The sequence below is a fragment of the Penaeus monodon genome, chromosome 9 (assembly GCF_015228065.2).
Source record: "Penaeus monodon isolate SGIC_2016 chromosome 9, NSTDA_Pmon_1, whole genome shotgun sequence".
NCBI classification, from domain to species: Eukaryota; Metazoa; Arthropoda; class Malacostraca; order Decapoda; family Penaeidae; genus Penaeus; species Penaeus monodon.
The window spans coordinates 44,176,795-44,199,673 of record NC_051394.1 but is presented as its reverse complement, the minus strand read 5'-3'; the positions used below and the strand labels follow the sequence as shown (position 1 = coordinate 44,199,673).

Genomic DNA, 22,879 nt, shown 5'->3' with positions numbered 1-22,879 from the left:
ACAGTTTGAAGGTCAAAGTGGGAGTGTTGCAGCAAACGCCTGCTTGGTACTTTTACAGTAGATCTTATCATTCGTCACCATGTACGGATATTTCCTCAATAAGTAGCCCCGTTTGGAGTGCGCATAATTCTGGCCATCTCCGTATCTATTTGTAGACTGGCGGTTGGGTATACCTTATTTGTAAATGAATTAAAAGTTCCTATCGGCCCGTTAAGGCAAACGCTGCACGAACATGGAACTTTTTGGGCTGCCATTGTACACTTGGTGTTCGCCCGTCTTGGTGCTCGGAGTTCTCAAAAGGATTTAATTGCCTTTTTTCCCTCTTCTTTCTTCAACAATATGTCCTCATTGCGAGACTCGCAATCATGGGGGCGAGTGAGGGAGGAGAGCAAGAGAGAATATGAGCGGGGTGTATTTTTTTCATGATAAATGGTGTGTCTTTTTTCCTTTGTTTTATTTTAGACGCCATTGGCTCTTCATTATTTTATCATGCCCTTCAAAATTCGCTAAGCATATAAGGGACAAGCAAGAATATCGCTGTCGAATCATTATAAATTTGAGAGACGGGGTTTCCATGGGCTTCGGAACACTGGTATTACATTCATTGTTATACATTTAGGTTTTCATTCGTGATCTTTTTTTAATCTAGTTTATTTTTTTTTACTGAACGAATCTCAACGGATTAGATAAGGGATTTGATTGACCACGATTGCTACTACTAAAACTATATATGCTAATGCTAAAGCCAGTTTAATAGATACATAAATCGTCCCAAGTTCTTCGTAAGTCCGTTTCTTAGCAACTTGGATGTTTTTATCAACCAGATTATGTGACACTGAATGTGGCAAAAGACGGGAAAGTAATGTAGATTAATTCAGTAAATACATTGTAAATGACAGAGGGAAGTGTAACATACATGATTCAGGTATTTGTATTATCTGATTAGGGAGGAAAGTGGATTATTTCCATATTACAGAAGAAGCAAATGTAGCCATGTTTATTGATAAAAGATAATAGAAATATGGTTGCAGAGGTGACATTTTCTGCCTTGCAGAAAATATAATTGCTCTGTTTTTTCACTATTCCTAACATTTTTATGTAGGACTATCTAGTGATTGATGTTAGTTGACCAAAGTATTGTGACCACATAAATTGAGTACCTTTATTCTTGTAAGGAAGTATGAGTTGTTGCTTTCAGTTTTATACATGCTTAGCTGAAAGGAGTCAAGCTGTTGGAAAGATGACAGGTGAAAAGGTTTTAGTTCCACTCCCAACATACTTTTAAAACTCAAATGACAGATGTTTTATTGTATACAAGTACATTGACTGTGGGAGGAGGAGGATCCTGTTTGCCTGGCAGGAATGCTGCTTGTGCACAGTTCAGGTTCTCCAGTTTTGAGCCATAATGACTAGGCTGGGTAGGATACTGCATTACCCTGTTGGTGTGTTTGATATGCATGTTGTTAAGTTAGTTATATTACTTTTAGTGCATACTTCTCATTAGTGAAGGGAGAATTTCAAGAGTTGTCTGTGTATGTTGAATTGTTAGTGCATTCCAGGTTCATGATTAATGATTATCCTGTTAGAGATTTGGTCATTTGACATTGATAAGTCTTGGTAGTGTGTGGTGATAGTTATGGAACAGTAAATATTCAGTATGGGGAAATGAACAAGTTTTGTTGACAAATAGAAAGGTCAATGCCCTCAGATTTATGTGGGCAATATATGGATATATACTATAGCAAGTCACCCATTGTGCTCTTTGGTTGCTGAATCATGCTAAGACCTGTCTCAAGCAATGACTGTTTTCTGGGTATTGTCATTGCTTATCCCCAGGGATTAGTCATATGAGTGCATGTGTGCATACATCCATGCATGTACATTTGTTTGAGCCATGGTGATTCATGACATTTATTAAATTCTTGGAAATCCAAGGAGGTTAAATATAATTTAGCAGTCCATTATTCATTGCATTCAGGCTTTCCTTTTGAATAAGATTACAGTTATGATTTAGTTTTGTTACCACCTTTTAGTTTATACTTATGATTCTTTCTTTTCTTCCAGAACACATATGATCAGATCCCCAATGAAACAAAGTTCCAGTTACTGTTAACCAATGTTGTAAACAAAGCAGCAGGCGAAGATGCACGGACTATGGCTGCAGTCCTCCTCCGGAGGCTTCTCACATCAAATTTCGATGATGTGTTCCCAACGGTAAGTGTTATTTCTGGAAGAGATTTGGTTATGGAAAGAAACTATATTATACATACATCTTAGACAAGATTAACAAGTGAAAAATCTATTATAATCCATTGGGTCTTTGATTTTACTCCTTCTGTGTTGTGATATTGTTTGTATCGTTTACTTATTTTAATATTTTAATCACTTTTTATCTTATGCAAAGTGATGTGTAATTATTTGCTTATGTCTTACAGTTACCAGCTGAGACCCAAGCCCAAGTTAGGGCACAGCTGTTGGCATCTGTACAACAAGAAGAAGACAGTAATATGCGCAAGAAGTTGTGTGACATAATCGGTGAATTGGCACACAACATGATCGATGATGAAGGAAATAACATGTGGCCAGAGTTCTTGCAATTTTTGTTTGAGAGTGCCAGCTCTGCATCTATAGCTCACAAAGAAATTGCCTTGACACTCTTCAGGTAGGTGCTAGGGGCTAGTACCACCACACTATTATCTTATTCTTAAGATGTAAATATTGGTACTGTGTGTGTAAGTTTTGTAATTACAAAAAGTAATTATAGGCATAGCCATTTAAGTGGAATAGTCTTAACTTAAGCTATTTATAAGGATCCTGAAACACATGATCTTTAAGAGTTATTTCATCTTGTTACAGTCTTGTACCTGGAGTGTTTGGCAACCAGCAGCAGCAACACTTGGGTATGATCAAAGCTATGCTAACAGCCTCTCTAGCTGATGCTGCAAACCCTACAGTTCAGGCATTGGCTGTCAAGGCCACTGCAGCATTTATTCTGCTTCACGATAATGAGCCAAACATCCAGAAGAGCTTTGCTGATATTCTACCATCTTTTCTCCAGGTACAGTATATTACCCAGGAGGCAAACTTTTTCATATGTTTAAAATTGTGTGCTTCTTAACTCCAAATGCCTAAAATGATGTGGTTTGATATTAAACCATGGTTGATCAGCAAAACTGTACTTTCCCAACAGATCATCGCCACAAGCATCCAGGTTGGTGATGATGATGCCTTGCTCAAGTGCCTGGTTGACTTGGCAGAGAGTTGCCCTAAGTTCCTTCGGCCGCAGGTTGAGACCATCCTCCAGCTGGCCATTAAAGTGAGTTGGTTGGCCAGTGAGCTGGTCTTTTTTTCATTGTATTGTTTATTGAGTACTTGCAGAAATATGAGCCATGTAGTAGTAGTATATTAGATGGTTTTATTTGGGTTATTTATTATTTTCTTTTTATTGTTTTTCTAACTGGTCTTTTCTCTTTGACCTGACAGGCTCTACCAGATCCCAATGTAGGTGACAGTTGGAAACATCTGTTGTTGGAAGTTGTTGTAACTTTGGCAGAGACAGCCCCAGCAATGGTGCGAAAGGCTGGTGCCAAGTACATGAATACGCTCATCCCACAGATGTTAACAATGATGACAGATCTTGAAGATGAAGAGGTAATTTATACATTCCTTTTGGTATCCATTTTAATATCTGGAAGAATCATGGGATTAAATATATAAAAAGTAATGGCTGAAGACAGCGCGTCTTCAGCCATTACTTTTTATATATATTCCACTCGATACTAAATTTTTCATGTGTGCCCCTTTTCTTATGGTACAGGACTGGAGTGTGAGTGACGAGCAGGCTGAGGAAGACAATGATAGCAACTCTGTAGTAGCCGAGTCTTCTCTTGATCGCCTTGCATGTGGTCTTGGTGGCAAGACTGTTTTGCCACACATCAACTCCACTCTTTCACAAATGCTCCAGAGTGACAGTTGGAAATGCCGCCATGCTGCTCTGATGGCAATCTCAGCTGTGGGGGAGGGCTGTCACAAGCAGATGGAGGGCATGTTGCCTCAGGTGTGCACTTTAATTCTTGTCTGAAATTTTGGTGATAGTTAATGGATCTTTGTGATGACAACTAATTTTGTCAGATTACTGGAACCAGTGCAAGAACTGTATGATTATCATGGAAATATTCATCATGCTATAGAAATTTTAGATTTTAGAATGTGTGACAAGACAAACTATTTTAGATCTGGTAAATTTCACAAAATTACAACTATAGACATTGTACTCTTTCAGATCATGGATGCTGTCATTAGGTTCCTGCAGGATCCCCATCCCAGAGTTAGATATGCAGCATGTAATGCCATCGGCCAGATGGCAACAGACTTCGCTCCAATCTTCCAGAAGAAATTCCATGACACAGTTGTTCCTGGTCTCCTCCTGGTGATGGATGACAGTGCTAACCCAAGAGTCCAGGTGGGTTTTCATCCATGGTTCTGTTTTCGTTGTATCTCGGATTCTACAAACCTAAAATAATAACAATGATAAAAATAAAGATAAATGGAAAAAAATTGTTCTGTGGATTATTTGTTGCTAATCCCTGTTTCAGGTTTTACCCCTTTTTATTGGGACATAAAATTGTTTCATTTTCAATAGGCTCATGCTGGAGCTGCCCTGGTCAACTTCTCTGAGGTCTGCCCTAAGAACATTCTAACAACCTACTTGCCTACCATTATTGCCAAGCTAGAGAGTATTCTTGCTGCCAAGTTTAAGGAAGTGAGTTTTTTATAAGTGGTCTATATTTTGTCTTGGTTCCCCTTTCTTAGTTTTACCATACAATGTGAATATAAGTTTGTTCAGGAAGTTAACAATGTGTGTGTTAGTGTATCCATGTTCATAACAGAGTAAGATTTGTTTAATTGAAATTTGCGTTTGTTCTGAGCAGTTAATGGAGCGTGGCACAAAGCTGGTCCTGGAGCAAGTGGTGACCACCATTGCGTCGGTGGCAGACACAGCAGAGGAGAACTTTGTAGAGTATTATGACCGGTTTATTCCCTGCCTCATGTACATCATTGAAAATGCCAGCTCTCAAGAACTTAGATTACTTAGAGGCAAGACAATAGAGTGCGTCTCTCTAATTGGTCTGGCCGTTGGAGCTGACAAGGTAGGTTTATCCTCAGTATTTCCCAAAAATTCTTAGAAGATAAAATAACTATATCAATATATAAAGACTTTGTTGGGGTAATGGTTTAAGTGTCACTTGTTTTGAAAAGAATATCCAGTTTCATGCCAAATCTTCTCCCACAGTTCTTAACTGATGCTGGGAAGATGATGGACCTTTTGTTGAAGGCCCAGACCAACCAGGAAGAAATGGCAGATGACGATCCACAGGTTTCTTACCTAATCTCTGCTTGGGCCCGTATCTGTAAAATCATGGGCAAACGCTTTGAGCCGTACCTGCCTTTGGTAATGGGTCCAGTACTTAAGACTGCATCTCTGAAGCCTGAGGTGAGTTTAATGATCTTTCTCAATGTTTGTAGTATTGACATCGATAAAGGTGTTTGTTCTCAATCTTTTTTAATATTGAGTAATATTTATTGTTGCTGGAAGGTAATTTCTAACTTACTTTTTAGGTTGCTCTGTTGGACAATGAGGACATGAGTGCTGTTGATGGTGACGATGACTGGCAGTTTGTGTCAATTGGAGAGCAACAGAACTTTGGTATCCGCACAGCAGGGCTTGAGGAGAAGGCTACAGCTTGCCAGATGCTTGTATGTTATGCTAGAGAACTGAAGGATGGATTTGCAGATTACACAGAACAGGTTAGTCAGCTTGAGAACATTGTGGGCAATGAGTGAGAGTGTGTTTTATTGTGCATACATATACATACAAACATAAATGAACATAAACCAAATCTGTTCTTTCATTGTTATTTTGTTTTTTACTTAACAGGTTGTGAAACTTATGGTGCCTATGCTGAAGTTCTATTTCCATGATGGAGTCCGAACAGCTGCTGCTGAGTCTTTGCCCTTCCTCTTAGAATGTGCCAAGATCAAGGGTCCGCAGTACTTATCTGAAATGTGGCAGTACATGTGCCCTGAGCTGCTCAAGGCTATTGAGACAGAGCCCGAGTGTGAGGTTTTATCAGAACACATGTATGCAATGGCCAAGTGTATTGAGGTCCTCGGAATGGGCTGCCTCACTAATGACCAGATTACAGAGCTGATTAGAATACTAGAGAAATCCTTGACTGACCATTTTGAAAGATCTGTCAAGAGGCAAGAGCAGAGGAAGGATGAAGATTATGATGAGGTAAAACTTCCTGCAGTGATGTCTTTTTTTATACATCCATTGAATATTACATTCCAAACGATCCTTGACACTACACTCCTAGCTTGAAGACATCTTTATATTATCATCTCATGAATCCTTTGTGACTCCATGTAGGAATGTGATAATGCCTATATACAGAAATACAAGTACTGGATGTTCTTGGCTTCTCCATATTTCATCATTTGACATAAACATTCCACAACAACACATAACTACATGATATTTTTTATCATTTTTCATATACTTCATACAGTTTTATATTCTTTGCTGATAAACTAGTTCAGCTTGAATATTACTAAGTATGTTCTCCATTCTGATTACATTGATTTTCTCTATGCTCATCCTGCATTGTGTGTGTACATGTTTTAACCATGCCAGATCAATATTTATGAAATCCAAACAATTTTCCTTGGGGAAAAAAAGACCCCTGTATTATTGCATCACTAGATCGTTATCTTTCTGACCTCCATGTGTAAACATACATGGCTCTTGCCTGTATTGTAGCACAGGTTTTAGGAGAGTTCACACTACCTTGAGCTCAAACTGTACCTGTATTTTGGATCATTCAAGATGTTGCCATCACAATTATTATTATTTATTAGTACAAATTACTAGTGTAATTTATTTTCATGTGTATACCCTTGTAAAGAAAAATGGTGTTAAGTTCATTGTTCATCCTGACATTTTCTTGTTTCCTTGCAGGTTGTAGAAGAACAGTTACTAGATGAGGATGATGAAGATGTCTATGTTTTGAGTAAAGTAGCTGATATCACCCACGCACTCTTTGCTGCTTATGGCCAGCACTTCTTCCCATTCTTTGACATTCTTTTGCCCCATCTTGTAAAGCTGTTGGGCCCCACCAGACCTTGGCCAGATCACCAGTGGGGTCTTTGCATTTTTGATGATGTCATAGAATATGGTGGCCCAGCATGTGACAAATACACAGATCATTTTCTACAGGTGAGTCTTTCATTTCATTTTTATGTCTCTCTCTCTCTCTCTCTCTCTCTCTCTCTCTCTCTCTCTCTCTCTCTCTCTCTCTCTCTCTCTCTCTCTCTCTCTCTCTCTCTGTCTCTTTCTCTCTCTCTCTCTCTCTCTCTCCTCTCCCTCCTCTCCCTTTCTCTCTCTCTCCTCTCCCTTTCTCTCTCTCTCCTCTCCCTTTCTCTCTCTCTCTCTCTCTCTCTCTCCCTCCCTTCTCCCCTCCTCTCTTCCTCTCCTTTCTCTCTCTCCTCTCTCTCTCTCCCCTTTCCCTCTCTCTCTCTCTCCTCTCCCCTTCTCTCTCTCTCTCTCTCTCTCTCTCTCTCTCTCTCTCTTCTCTCTCTCTCTCTCTCTCTCTCTCTCTCTCTCTCTCTCTCTCTCTCTCTCTCTCTCCCATCTCCCTCTCCCTCTCTCTTTCTCTCCCATCTCCCTCTCCCTCTCTCCCTCCCTCCCTTTCTCTCTCTCAATTTTTCTGTTCACTTTTCTCTTGCCTACACTGTGTATTTCTTTTCCATTAGAAGAAAAAAATATCAATAGACTAATTTTTTTATTTTTGTTTTTTGCAGCTATTGCTAGGCTTCGTAGGAGACAAGCAGGGTGAAGTAAGACAAGCAGCAGCCTATGGTTGTGGTGTTTTGGGACAGTTTGCAGGGCCTGCATTTGCCACAGTTTGTGCACAGGCTATTCCCCTTTTAGTTCAGGTTATCCAGAGTCCAGATGCAAGAAGTGAAGTCAACCTTAACCCAACTGAAAATGCTATTGCTGCAGTTACCAAGATCCTAAAGTATAATAATTCAGCTGTAAATGTTGATGAGGTAAGTTTTAGTTTTCCATTTTTGAAGTACACATACAGATGTGTTCTACACTCCATGTATATAGTTCTTATTATCTTCAATTAACTTTGTATTCTATTTGTAGGTGATCCCAGTGTGGCTTTCATGGTTACCAGTCTGGGAAGACACAGATGAAGCCCCACATGTATATGGGTATTTGTGTGATCTTATTGACGGCAACCATCCACTTGTCTTGGGACCAAACAACTCCAACTTGCCACGTCTGATGCTCATCTTCTCCGAGGTAAGTTTGCTGTCATCAATTAATATTAGTCAGTTGATGTAGTTATAATTATTAATTGACTTCTTATTTTGTATGAAATATGCCAGAGAGACTTGATTTAGCAGGAAATTATTTGGTGTATCCCCAAAAGAGCCCCACTGAGTGTCTCCTCTGATTTTAGGCTTTCAGGAGAGAAGCTGTAGAAAAGGAGGCAGAAGTTACGCAACGCATGCTCAACATCGTCCGACAGTTACAAGCAAATCCTGAAGTGTTCCAAGCCTGTATTAGCCAATTATCACAGGAACAACAGTTGGCACTTCATAAATACCTCACAACCTAGTTCTACAGTGTGCACATAGGCCTTTTAATTGTTTAGCTTTTGTTCCAGTTATAAATATATAATCAACTGATTGTTATCACGATTTGGGAAAGTAATATGCCGTGTGCGCTTGTGCGAGTGACTGCATGTACGCTTGTTTGTGTGTCAGTGTGAATGGTTGAAATATTCTAAGCACATGATGCATCTCAAACAGAAGCAGCCATTGTGTCAACATTTTCCAAAAGTAACTTGAAAGAAAGAAAAAATACTTTATTGCATCAATACGTCCGTTTGTGTTCAAGCTCAGTTGCTGTGAGCTGCCACAAATAGCCCTCGAGAGGTGGTTGACTGACTTTCAGGGCTAAAGTAAGTTATTGATAAGCTGTTATGTGATCTTAGTGCAAGAGGTAAGGTTTAAATGACAATTTTTTTATTTTTATTTTATTTTTTACAATTGTTATTTGATAGTGATATTAAGTAAAGGTCCTAAATATGACTAGATCAGAACTGTTCATAAGCATAATTTTCTCTTATGTCCATCTTAGATCTCTAGATGTTACAAGAAGATATGTTTGCTCCAATATTACTTTCCTATCATACACTTCATGTATAAATATCATGTGCATATTTATAGTTAAATAAATTTTCCTAATGACCTTATCGTTATTACTTTATTATTTTTTTATTTAATTTTAAAGAAAATTCTATAGGAACACTTTATAAAGATACAGTCTCCCAGCATTTTATTAGATTTATTTATCACAAGTTTTTACTGCTTGGACTACTTCCATTCTGAGATCCAGGGCTTGCTTTGTACAATGAAAGATCGAAGACAAAGAACCCCAGGACAAGTTTAGCTGAGAGTTATACCACTTCATGCTTTTCTGCCAGGTTGAAAATCAATATTGATTGTGAATGTGGTACTTAGTCTAGCTTTTGGAGGCTCTTTCATTATTATTGTTGTTGTTTAAATAGTATATTTATTCATATACATGGTCTTCATTTCAGTTTGTACATTGGTTGGAAGGAAGTGTTAGATGAAGTGTTAATTTGTTGTGCCTGAATTTAATTGATTTTTTTATTATCATTATTATTATTAATTATTATTATACCCCCCTGGTTAGTATCCCATGGGACTGGTCCAGCATCTGCCTCATGCATTAGTATACCTTTTCCCTTCATACAAGCAACCATCTTACCCTTGTTAGTTAGACTTTACTCATTCTGTACTCACTATTATATATTCCATGCAAGTGAATATCCATGAGTGTTAGTGTGTGTGCATGTGTTTTTGTGTGTTTGTATATATATATACATATATACTTTGTGTGTCTTATTTATATGTTTGATCACATCCTACAATTTCTGTATGCTGCACGACATGAGTGAAGTGCAGTTGGTGGATTTGACACCTCTTCCTTTCTGTGAGGGTAAAAATGCCTTGATGCAAGTATAATATAGCATTACTATTTAAAGTGTATTTGTACTGTACAGTTATCTGATAACTAACAAGGGTAAGCACACAACTCCTTTTTACCAGTCTTGTTTGGCAGTGGTCTACCGGACAATATACGGATATATTGAGTGCTCTCTCCTCCACAAATCTCTCTATTGTTTTGGCATACTGGTAAAGTATGTTGCTGTTAAATTTTTGGAGATATAGTTTGTGAAAGTGGTTGAATTTATTCTGCTAAATAAGTGATGAATGTTGATGATAATTATTTTTGTTTGTTTTGACTTTTATTGGTGACATACTGGCATTCTGAAACCCATGGAGCCGTTTGTTTGTTTACAACTTAGACCGCAAATGGTTTTTATCACTTTGCATGAAATTTATTGAACTGACCAGTGTTTATGGATGCAATATGGCAGCCAGATTGTGGAGGGTGGAGCACCTCAGTGAACTCATCAGTATAAGTACCAAAGAAAAGCTTGTGGAATCCTGTAGTTTGGTGTCTCCAGTCTGTAACCTAGACTCTGAAACCCTTCAGTTCGCTTCCTTGAAACAATATAAAAAGGCAGTTACTTTGTCAGTCCATTGTGATTACCCTTGATATGCAAGAACAGCTGTTTTGAAGCTTCAGTCAACAATATACAAAATTTGTTGCTTCCTTTTGGAGCCACATTCCAGTTGTGATGGCCAGTGATAGGTGTGAAATAATTATTACTTTAGTTATTGGACATTGTATCATCTGGTCTTCTTACATAGTCGTTGTAATAAAAGAACATGCTGAAAGTATGTTTTTTCCATATACAGTAGTATTTGGTTATCAGGAAAGGAATCTGATAGCCCTGTCATTGGTCTGACCTTGTATTCCATCAGTTGTAACGAGAGCTGAAGTAATGTTTTAGATCTTGGTATTTCATACCTCTGCATGTTACCCTGTCTCAGGCCCCAACTTCTGATGCTGCTCTTCCCTGGTCATGTGTTGTCGGCCTATTTTTATACATATCTCGCCTGCTCGCATCTAGGGTTTTTGTAGAAAGCTTGAGAAGTAGGGATTCACGCATCCATTTTATTTCACCTGCACCTCCCTCTAGCAGTTTGGGGCCCCAGTCAATATTCAAGTTCTGGATACTTCGATGCGCCAACTTCATAGATGGCACACCGACATACATTTTCATTTTTGTTTTTCTTTGTTTTTATACATGAACACCAGGGTAAGTTAGCATTCACTTGTACTAACGAAACTTGTGTCATACTGCCATTGAAAGTATTGTTACACCACATTATTTCCTCTATGAATTGTACGATTTTTTCCTCTAGAGAATTTAGAAATGATTACACTATAAAGGTCAGTCTTACATTAAGGCCGTATGGAAGATGGTTGTTCCTGAGCAGTCTGTTTTTGTTACCTTTATAAGTTGATTGGCAGCCAGTCCTTCACAGTGTAGACAGTGAATGGCGGAAATGATCCAAGGTTGGTTAGGTCATATACATTTGACTGGATTCTGAAACCACGTGACACAAGTCATGATTCAAATAAGACGAACATTAACTTCAAGTAACTGTCTTCGAGGAAATTGGATTACGACACGAGCCTGCAAAAGACAGCTGCTAGGTTAGGAGGAGATATTGATGTTTTGAGAGACAGTGATTTAGTGGTTTTTCAGAATTTGAGCCTTCTCAGTGGGTAGAGGCCTCCTGTACATAAACCTCCACTCAGTATCAATAAATTGTATCATCTGATGAATGCTGTTTTTATATTATTCCTTGACCCTGATTTTTTGTTTCTACCCCAAATTATAAAGCACCGTGGGCACACACAAGCCAGATTCGAGAGGGAGACCTAAGTTGAAGGCATGGTAGAAGTACCTAAGTTCGAATCCTTTATGGGGTCTCCAATCCGGCTTGTCAGTTTAAAATATCTGTACATTGTAAAGGATAAGGTGATAGACACGACTTGAGGAAAAACAATTGTATATTTGTTACTTTGTGAGGTATAAACAGCAAGAGACCAGTTTGGAACTGATTATTATTCACTCCATTAAATGAGTCCTAGATTCGAAAATGTTATTCAGGTTTTAGTGCCTAAAACCTACACAATTTCATCTAATAAAATGTTCAAATAGACACTGTCACCCAAATGATAGATCTTTTATGAGTAAACTGTTAATACACTACTATAAATTGTGGGGGATAGTCTCATGAAATATTGTGACAATACACCCATTCTCTTGCTGTTGGTCCTCGACCCTCGCCTCGACTAATTCTGCTTGGTCTTTTCTCCTTTCCTTTTCCTTTTCTTCATCCCCTTGTTCTGTCCACTGATCCTGATCGTTAACTCAATTTTACCGTTTTCGCCAAAATACTATTATCATAATGCTCCCTACTCCCTTAACTCCTTCCCCTGCTAACAACCTTTACCTTGTACTATACCCTATCAGTTCCCCTTCTCTACCCTTTTCACTACCATACTACCTTCGAGTATCATTCAATCTATAACTTTACCCTAACTCATTCCTCTAACCCTTTTCGCTACTGTAATTTACCATTGCGCCATATGACTTTTGATGTCATATAGTACTTTCTTACCTGGGAGCTTTACCCCCAAGCCTCACGCCATCACTATTTTGAATACGCCGCTGATGACTTTAGATGTTGATATTTCAACATCTATTTCAGTAAATAAGACATTGTGATTACATATTTGGCAAAGAACATACATCCATCCTATAATTTTCTTGAACATAACAATTGTGCAGCTAAGCGAGGAAACCTTCCATAGACTGAAAATAATTAACAATTCTGCACTGCAAATATTTCAATAGAAATATTGTATAAAGTTTTCAGTAATTAGTGTTCAGTCTATTTTATGACTAGGTCTGTGGAATGCTGACAAATGGGGATATATTTTCTTTATTTAACTGGTAGTAACCACTTTCCCACTCTAGTCTTATTGCGTCACTAGCACTGCGAACAGTTTGCCCTATCTCTTGTGCATTCCGCGCTTTACGGAATCCAGAGGGAAGCCGCTGACAAGGTATACATGCATTTGTAGACCTTGACCGCCGACACGTCCACTTTGTCGTGTAGGAGAAAAGGACCCAGACGAAATGCATTAACCTTGCTTCAACTGTTGGACAACCTCTCAGAATCCCCTACCTTTTCCTTCGACAACTTTTTCTCCCTCCTAACACACACATCCTCCATTTGATCTAATTGTCCTACTCCATGAACTCCTGAGGCACGGGCTGTAATAAAGTGGGGACAACAAAAATATGTGTGAGGGTGAAGGAAGAACCATTATGAGGCCATCAGCGAGTGATAAGGGTGGAAATAGGTATAGGAGAAGGGGGGGGGGAAGTCCGGGGAATGCGATAAGGACCCAGGAGAAGATGGAGTATTGGGAAGGAAAGGATCCAGGGAAGAACACGTGACAGGAGGGAGCGGAGGGGATAACGGGTAAAGAAGTGGAGGTACATATAGAAGGGGAGGATGGGGTGCGGTGCGTTGCAAGAGAGTGTGCGGAAGAGGGGTAGGGGAAACATGATGATAGATGTCGACAGTTCTTTTGAATGTAGAAGGAATTTGAGTGGAGAGACGAGGTTGGGTGACGTTGAGGAGTGTTCTCTTAGGTCATGTTTAGGATGTTTTGCATCCTAGTTTCTGGAGGGGAGTTGGATGGGTGTATCTGAGAAATTAAGGTTTTCTTATGAGGAGGAGAAGAGACAGACGTTCGAGGAGCAGGGAAAAGGGTAAGAATGTGGTAGGAAAATGTGGGGTGGAACGTTTAGATTACCTGGTGCGACAGGTAATGGGGGAGGAGGAGGAGTAGGCACCGTGGAAGTGGTAGAAATTAGAGTATCTGGAATTAGAATGGCAAAAGGATTTGACTGAGAGAGAGAAGGGGGTAGAGGTGGAATGGTAAGGTGATACTGGGAATATGCAGAGACGTCTTACGAGGAAAGGAGAGCAGAGGAGCGAAGGACAGCATTGGAGTAGGGATCCAAAGAAAATATTCGTCATCGTGCTTTCTGTCGGGCCTTCCGTAAAGTGAGGCCAATTTTAGTCTAAGGACTGCTTCCTTGGACTCGAACTTGTAGGCAAGGCAGCCCCTATAAAATACACAAAGGGAATCACAGCAACTGGGACACGTCATTGTGTCATTGTGCAGAGCAATTTGAACAGTCATGACCAGGCTGGGTGCATACGAGGACAGCGGACTGTAGATTGACAGTGCTTGGCTATGTATAATTTCCTTGTTTTGTAAATTATTGAAATAGCTTTCCGCAAAAATGTCATTTTTAATCACTCTAAGTATGAGCATTTTGATGTACATTATGTTACTTCTTTAGTACCGTTTCAATAATTATATGACATTCAGCAAAGGCAAACTACAATTTTCTTTATTAATGTTTACCGAAAGAAAAAATAAGAAATGGAAGTAATAAAATGACAGGATTTGCTAGAGTAGTTTTATGTGGACCTAATACGTGTAGACAGTCACTAGTCCAGGGGTATGCTTGGCAGTGGCTCATGGACAAAGATCATGTATGAAAAGAGGATAACGACCCGAAGGGAACCACTGGAAAAGAGTAATGGGCTTTAGGGTGGATAAAAAAAAAATCAATCCCACTTGGCTGGGCTAAAAAGAGCACTCTTGAGGCTTGTAGAGGTGGAAGCAGTAGAAGGACCAAGACGGGAGGAAGAGAAAGTGGTGTGGCGTGAGGTCCTACTACGGGGATGATTGCTATAAGGATGAAGAGTAGTAATAAAGGAGGAGGGGGCAGAAAAGGAAGAAGACTGTGTAGGAGGAGATGAAGTGGAGGATGTTGGTAGAAAGGAAGGTATGTATTCTGAAGGTCGAGTAATGGCCTGGGTGGACGAAGTTGAGAAGATGACATCAAACATCGAGGAAGGGTAACAGCTGTGTCCGGGGAGTCATGGGTCGGGAAACTAGTGGAGTTAATTTCAAGGAGGCTAGTTGATAAGTGGGCAAGCGCCAATGCCCAAATAAGGGTAGAAAAAAATCATGGAGAGCTAGAAAAATGTGTCTCCATGAGGGGTAACTAAGTAACTAAGGGAATGCCGTGCCCATGTTTTTTTCTGAGGCCGTTCAGGGCTGACACAAAGCCATCTTTTCATCTTTAAGCGCGGCTCTTACATTTTAGGAAGTGGACAGGAGAAGAGAATGAAAAAGAAAGGAGAAGAAGAAAAGACCATACAAAATTGGTTGAGCCGAGAGCCAAGGCCCAAGATAAGGTCAACACTGTTTTGAGGATACATCCCTGTATTAACTGGAAACGCCCTGGAACATCTTTGGCACAGACAAGAGCAAGTTCAGAGCCGATCACTGCCAGCTCAACCTAGGAAACCCAACTAGAGATTAAGAGGCACCTTTGCTCTCTGTCTGAAGACGATGTACACTTAGGAAGGCAACAGGTTCTCTTGGGAATTTCCTGTTACAGTGGAATATCAGGTGTATCAGTCTCCCTGGTGGTGGTCTTTCTGGGATGTCCACAGCTGGATTAATGACTTATGCCGAGATGTCAGGTACATTTCTCGCGTCAAAGAACTTCTAATCCCATTCCTCCAGAAAAGATCGGAAAATTTTGTTAAATTGTGCATATAATAGTAAAAACATTTTATTAATGATAATCATTTATCACAACAGCAATGTAATAATGGCAATAAATCAATCGTCTCAATTATGATGAAAGATCACCATTCATAATCACTATCCACGTGACCGATAATAGTAATAATAATGTTAGATAAGAAGGTTTTGAAGTTGACAAGTTCATCCTGAACTAACGGCTCAATCTTTCGTCGTGAGTTAGCACAATCGGCAACCATGACCTCCATACCGTAAGTTCGTAACTGTGCGTGAATCGTCGTAACGGAATTTCTCATGAATAAATGCAATCCATTAGGTTTTTAAGAGTATTTTCGGATTCTGATTCAGCTCTACATCCCGAGTAACTTATGAGAATACCGCGGCAACAGAAATAGCTGTGACTGGCATGTAAACTGAAGTATTCATCATGTGAAAAAAAAGGCGCGTCACCCTGCGCAAGCGTTCATTCTCCAGCTCGTCGTGGCCGGATGAGGAAGCAAACCCAGTAGCGGGTCTTCGGTACGGGTTTTGAGAGACAGAAAGCGAGTGATACTCAGGCACTAACCGGTCATTTCGTAGTAAATCCTGGAAATTGCCTGTTCATATTCCAACGAACGCAGGAAACGAAAGAAGAAACATAGCAAGACGAGTGTTCCAAGATGTCTAAATCAGTGGCACCTCAATCGCCAGGATCCTTCGGCGATTTCAAAGGAGTTCCTGAGGCCCAAGACGGAATCACTCGCCGCGCAGAGGGGCGTGCGGGCTACGGCGGTTTCAAGGACTCTCTGGGGATAGAAGCCCTAGCCATATTCGCCCTGGCTACCTACATCATCCGGGTCCTCGCCGATGTCATCCAGCGAGCTGGAGGCGGTAGGTCGTTCGGCCAGGGGGGTGTCAATGACCTGTCTTACTATGCGTTGTCGCTCTTGGAAGGTGGCGTGAGGCTCTACAGTGAGACCCTTCAGGTGGATTCTTCGGGTGGATAAGGAAGGGAAGTGGAATAGTGGGAGAGACAGACAGAAAGAGAAAGAAGAGTGGAATAATGGAAGAGACACAGTAAAAAAGAGTGAGAGAAAAAAAGAAAAAACATTTACGGCGATGCTGTTAGTTATAGTCTTGAATTTGGGACAAGTGCTGATATCCACACACTGTTTTAATGATTTTTCACTTGTTTCTTACTCTGAAGTTATTTAAACGTTTTAGTTTATGTTACATTTCTGAATAGCATTTAAGAGAACCAACGTCTCGTGTGTTATATGTGGTATTAAAATATTATACTGAATGGTTTCTTTATTCATTCCTACTAAATATCAGAAATAAATATTTAATTCATATCAACAGGACACCCATCTTTTTACTATTCATTATTGATGTACAGCGTTGCATGTATTTCATTTGATCAATCTTTTGAATATCAGATTGTCTAATGTAATGAATGAGACTGAAATAAATCTTTACGAGTTTCTTACACCAAGAGATCCGAGAATATTCATCTATTAAACAGACAGATTTTTCTCTGCTTCTTTTTGAGGCGAAGATGTATTTGACACTTGGATGATGATATCTATTTTCGAATAAAACAATGCCAATCGGACATGCTGCCAATCACCAATCACCAACTTTCGCCTCGAAAGAAGAGAAAAAACAGATTAACCAATCACATCTCTGATTCATATATATATATATATATATATATATATATATATATATATATATATATATATATATATATATATATATATATATATATATATATATATATATATCTGTGTGTGTGTTTCTTATTTTTCTTCTTCGTCATTAAAATATGTTACCATACATTAAGGTGTTTTCTTTTCAATCACTTGTCAAGAGGGTGCACTGGTTCTCTATTCATAATAACTACGACATTTTCTCTTTTCTGGAAAGACAATACACGATTTAAACACGATTCTCACGTCGTTGTATAAGGAAGTGTGGGAGAAATTAAAATAAAAATTCTATGCCAGATTTAGTCTTTAAACAATTACCTTATTTTGTGTATTTTTATCTTTATTCCTTTTATTTTTTTTCTTCTTTTTCCTTTTCTTTTTCTTTTTTCTTTTTTTTCGGAAAATAATTTTCTAAGAATTCGAACTAACCTCAGAATAGATAATTCAGGTTGGCATAAAGGACAGATACCTCATTATTAATCTCAGTATAGGTCGTTGTAGATATGAAACGTTCATACAGGCGAGGGAGATACAAGAATGGCTATGGAAACAAAGAAACAGAGAGAGAGAGAGAGAGAAAGCGAGAGAGAGAGAGAAACAGAGGGAGAGAGAGAGAGAGAGCGAGAGAGAGAGAGAGAGAGAGAACTGATACCGATACCAGAAATACCAAAACGTGTTCATTAAATACCTAAAATAGTAAGTTAATAAGAATGCACAAGCAAAATGACGATCGGACTATCACCATAACCAGGATGACAAAATGCAATAAATATGCAATATCAAATTATTTAATTTCCCATTCTATAAGACCCAGGGGTTCCCAACCTGGGGGCCATGGAGCAATATAAATATTTTGACTGAATTTTATCTCATCTACAGTACCTATATATATAATTATCCCCAACATATCTATAAATTGCAAGATTTCCATAAAGGTTTCTTGTCCTACAGCTATTCACACCATTACAATATTCATAACTAGCAACAATTGAGTCTAAAAAGATGACAGTCACTGAACGAGGCCATGGATATTATTATATATTGGGCGGCGGCCACAGCATGGAAAACGTTGGGAAACCACTGCATTATACAAACAACTGCATTCATAACACGTAGCGGAAGCGTGTGCTTTTAAACTACAATTTTGAGGATGCTGAACTTGGAAACTCCGCAAACATCTGTTGTATCTGTATTTTATTATATTTGTGTGTAATCATATTTATGAAGTTAGTCACTTGCAACATATGTTTCGACATTTTTTATGTATCTCAATGTTTAAAGAAAATAAATTTGTTTACATCTTGGATGTCGAAAATTACTCGAATCATATTTCATTCTGCGTAAAATAATAGTCTGGCATTATGTTTAGATATTCGTGAAAAAGCATTCGTTTGACTCAGATACACCAAAGCGAGCTATCTCGTAAATCATCCAAGAGTATGATCTACAGTGAATCCAGGTCCACAGAGAGGGTAGGGAAGGGGGGGGGAGTCTGCTGGTGCATTGCCCCGGGCCCCATTAATCTGGGGGTCCATTATTGTGTATGTATGTGTGTTATATTTATTATCATTATTGTTTATCGTTGTTATATATTATTATCTTCATAATCAAGGTCATGGTTATGGTATTTGCCATTGTCACTGTCACTCTCATTACTACAATCATTATCATCATGATAACCATCATTACTGTTGAGCAGCCCTGCTAGGGGGTCGTGATTTTGTAAGGTGATCGATCACACATGTACAGTGTGTCTTGTCGTTGCTTTGGATGATATAGATACCAGTAAACATCGCCGCATAATGTATCTCGAGTTAAAATCAATTTAGTACTTACTCATTACTGTGTCTGTGGCTCAAAAAAAAATCAAACATAGATGTATCATTCACATGCCATCGCTCTAGTGCGTGGAATTATTTCTGATCAATAGCTCATAGTATTTCTAAGCTGTTGAAGCAAAACAAAAATCAAGTTACACGCGCAGAGCATACGCCCCTCACCTCTTCCTTTACCAATAGCAGGGGTTCCAAGCTAGTCCTACACTGGCACATTTAATATCTTTCGGTGCCTCTGACTGTATCCTATTGTGTATGTGAGCCAGCGAGCGCGGAGTTGGTAAATGGCCGCAATCACGCTTTAGAGTAGGGCTCCTCAACTATTATGAGCAAGGGTCCAGTTAGATAAGTTCCAATATATGCAGAGTTCCGGATAAATATTTTACATGCAAACATGAAGGTAAAACCACCAATCTGAGTACTCCATATGTTCCCATATGTACCCCAACTTACCCGAGAGGAAATACACTTTCAAGAAGCCATCGCCAGAGCCTTCATTTTATTTTAATTAAACTTTTCTCCGGACCGCGGGCCGCCAGTTGAATAGCCCTGATTTAGAGTATCAGTGTTAAGTGATATCTACGAGGAACGAATGATTAACTAACGTTCTTTTAGCTGAGCAAACAAATGAGCATTTCCCGTACTAAAGAGTAGGAAATTAACAGAATTGTTTTAGAATTCAAGAATCCTGTAATTTCATGTATTCATACAAAGGCCGTTCGTGTTATATTCTTGCTTACTCGTAAACTTTATTGTAATATGGTTGGAAAGCGTGGGTTTCATAACCAACACAGAGACAATCTACTCTATTTTAGGGAATTTTAAGTATTAAGGATCAGGCCTTTATAGATTTTTAAAAATTAAAGTTTTCGTGTCAGTAATGCACCCAACCTCTAAATCTACATATAACGTATTTTCAGCGATTAAATTTTCCATGGTCGATCTAAAACTGTTCAAATTGCTCTTAGAAATCTGTACGGAAAGGGTATCCTTAAAACAACACTAGACTAGATGTGTCATATTCTTTTGTTAGGGTGATCAGTTGTTAAACACCACAGGGAATATCCTCAGAATTTTTTTAGGACATCTCTTTAATTATCTTCATTTTCTCCGAGTAAAATAATTTAATTTTTTTATGAAAATATATGTAATCAGTTGTTGTTTTTTTCAATCAGCTTCGTTTTATTTCTCGACTTTGAAAATAAAGGAATACGCATAAATGTGTTTTTATTTCATAATATCATTACAACTAGACCTATACTATAGTATCACATATGTTTTATGCATAGGCAATATGCGTACACAAAAATTACACATTGGTAAATATACACCAAGAAGAGTTGGTGCGTCCAGCAAATCTGCCCCTTATACTGCTCCACAGTTTCCTAATATATACGATGTGCGTTTAATTCGAACATAAACTGAAACAAATTGAATGCGAGAGTCACTTCCAGAATGAAAACAGAGAGCCCTCCATCGCCCTAAAGAGTCCCGGCGGCCTGCGACGAGTCCTTGACGAGTCCTTCCACCACCGCCAGCGCCGTCAGGACCCTATGTGACAGGTCGTCGAAGTCGGGGAGCGTCGCGTGCTGCAACGACCTGCCGTTCCGGACTCTGTTGATGATGTCGATGATGACCCTGGCGATGAAGGCGAGGGTGAGGAGGAGGCCGAGGATCTCGAGGGTGAGGTTCTGGCCGTAACCTCCTCCTCCGTAGCCACTCGCGTGGCCGCCCGCGCGGTTCACATGCTGGTTGGGGGCGTGGTCGAATCGGGTGATGTCGGAGACTGCCCTCTGGGTAGAGCTCGAGGCGGTCAGCTGGGAGACCACATCCAGAATGGCATCCATGGTCGGCGGCTTTATCCTCTTATTTATCTGTGTATGTCTCTATTTCCCCTCTGTCTTTTGTTTACTTTATTTACGTATCACTTGCAAAAAATGAAGGCTTTTTCCAAATGTCATGAGGAAGTATGATAATCACAAACACATTACTTGCAAATGCTTTGTTTAGTTCGTCCGCCAGGCTGTGCTGAGCTGGGAGAAAGACCAGCAACTGAAAAGCACAGCCCCGTTAAGCGCAATTTACCGCTCCTTGCCGCTTGTCTAATACTAAAAATAAAAAAAAGACTATCACATATCAGCAGTGACAAACAACTGACGAACGACAAACGAGACTCGGACTTCGATGTGATCTTGAACCCCGACGCGACCACACTGCTAAACCTTCCCCGCGACTTCTGCAAACCCACGAACGTCAAGCTGCCCTTGGTCACTCGTTCCTCCCGCACAGCAAACGCCCTCGGCTGCTCGTGCTGAGTCACAACTTGGCAAAGGCGAGGAGGCTACTGCAGGGAGGGCGAAGAGGAGGAGGAAGACGCTGCGAATAAGTGCCGTTACGTGACTCTCGTGGGAGGAGCCAAATCATCGCGAAACGTAATCCGCAAAGTCAGTTAGAATCGCAAGCAGCAGCTGTAGGAGGATGAACGTGATAAGTGGCCTCTAAGGCGCGGCAGGTGAGCACGGAATCACACTTGAATCGCAGCGAGTTCCTTCCTCGCTGGATAATGACAATTGGAAATGATTGTTTTATTTCGTCTTGACGTGGATAGGAAGAAAAAATCCCTTTCTCTAATGCAGACAAAGGTCTGAGGGTTTTGTCTACGTTTTTTTATTGTTGTGACATTACTAAATTGTCGTTTTTCATTAATACCGGTTTTAATTGTAATTGTATTTTGTGTGTGTGTGTGATATTAAAGCACTATATATTTATTTTCAAGCCCGTTTTACAACAATGTTATCACAGTAAGTATAGCTATAGCTATTATAAACAGTTATAGTGCTGAAATGTAATCTTTTAGGTATTGTTAGGAACAATTAAAAGGTTGAAATAAAAATCGTATATGACTGACACACTTTTTATATCAACAATAAGAAGTCAAGTCGTACGAAATTATAACAAATATTTGAACATACACAATATTCAGTGCTACAAATGAGCCCGCTATCTCCCAGGGACTTGCTTGACACTTTTATGATGCCTTATCCTGTTCTCCCACGCCCACAGGGACGCCCACACTCTCCGGGTCAGGTCTAGGAGATCGCCACCAGCCTCCCGACGGCGGAGCGAACGCCCTGCGCGCACTCGCCTAACGACGTCTGCGATGACCCTTGCGAGGAAGGCCATGGTCATGATGTATCCCAGAGTTTCGATGGTCCCTCCGTTGAAAAGACGACCTGAGGCATTTCCGTTGTCGCTGGGAAGGTGAGAACCTGGGTCTTGGCTGTAGGGGGCGGGTGTAGTCTCGTAGGGCGATGTAGGGAGTGTGTTTTGCGAGGATTCCATTTTCGGGAGAAGGGTAGGCGTGGTTACGTGTTAGATCTACCTGGGGGAAAAAAATCGTGCGATCATAGAATACACCTAACCCGAATCTCCGTTCTTTCAGGCCGGTCAGAAGATACGCCAAAGACATTTTATCATTTTTACACTGTTAAACTTCAATTCACTTCCTTTACAAGCTCCAGTTCACTCCGTATTTTTTAAAGCTCCAATTCACGCCAATGCTAAGCCCCAATTCACTTCAGAAACCGAATCAAGACACACAAGTAGCACATGACTCGACT

At 39.8% G+C, this 22,879-nt stretch overlaps 1 protein-coding gene and 1 long non-coding RNA gene across 2 annotated transcripts in view; one reads left to right on the top strand and one right to left on the bottom strand.

The window, feature by feature from the left end:
• The window catches only part of LOC119577196 (importin-5-like), a 48,648-nt gene extending 36,782 nt beyond the window's left edge, over nt 1–11,866 (top strand). Inside the window, exons 2-17 of the mRNA XM_037924926.1 lie at nt 2,065–2,214; nt 2,436–2,662; nt 2,857–3,058; nt 3,191–3,316; nt 3,484–3,651; nt 3,818–4,057; nt 4,283–4,462; nt 4,643–4,762; nt 4,932–5,150; nt 5,294–5,494; nt 5,620–5,808; nt 5,939–6,298; nt 7,022–7,279; nt 7,864–8,112; nt 8,216–8,374; nt 8,535–11,866. Of these exons, the coding sequence (XP_037780854.1) occupies nt 2,065–2,214; nt 2,436–2,662; nt 2,857–3,058; nt 3,191–3,316; nt 3,484–3,651; nt 3,818–4,057; nt 4,283–4,462; nt 4,643–4,762; nt 4,932–5,150; nt 5,294–5,494; nt 5,620–5,808; nt 5,939–6,298; nt 7,022–7,279; nt 7,864–8,112; nt 8,216–8,374; nt 8,535–8,693 (3,207 nt within the window). The 3' untranslated portion in view covers nt 8,694–11,866. The remainder of the gene's footprint in view (nt 1–2,064; nt 2,215–2,435; nt 2,663–2,856; nt 3,059–3,190; nt 3,317–3,483; nt 3,652–3,817; nt 4,058–4,282; nt 4,463–4,642; nt 4,763–4,931; nt 5,151–5,293; nt 5,495–5,619; nt 5,809–5,938; nt 6,299–7,021; nt 7,280–7,863; nt 8,113–8,215; nt 8,375–8,534) is intronic.
• A 10,293-nt stretch (nt 11,867–22,159) lies between these two features.
• The window catches only part of LOC119577199, a 3,082-nt gene continuing 2,362 nt past the window's right edge, over nt 22,160–22,879 (bottom strand). Inside the window, exon 3 of the long non-coding RNA XR_005229107.1 lies at nt 22,160–22,641. This is a non-coding gene — a long non-coding RNA (uncharacterized LOC119577199). The remainder of the gene's footprint in view (nt 22,642–22,879) is intronic.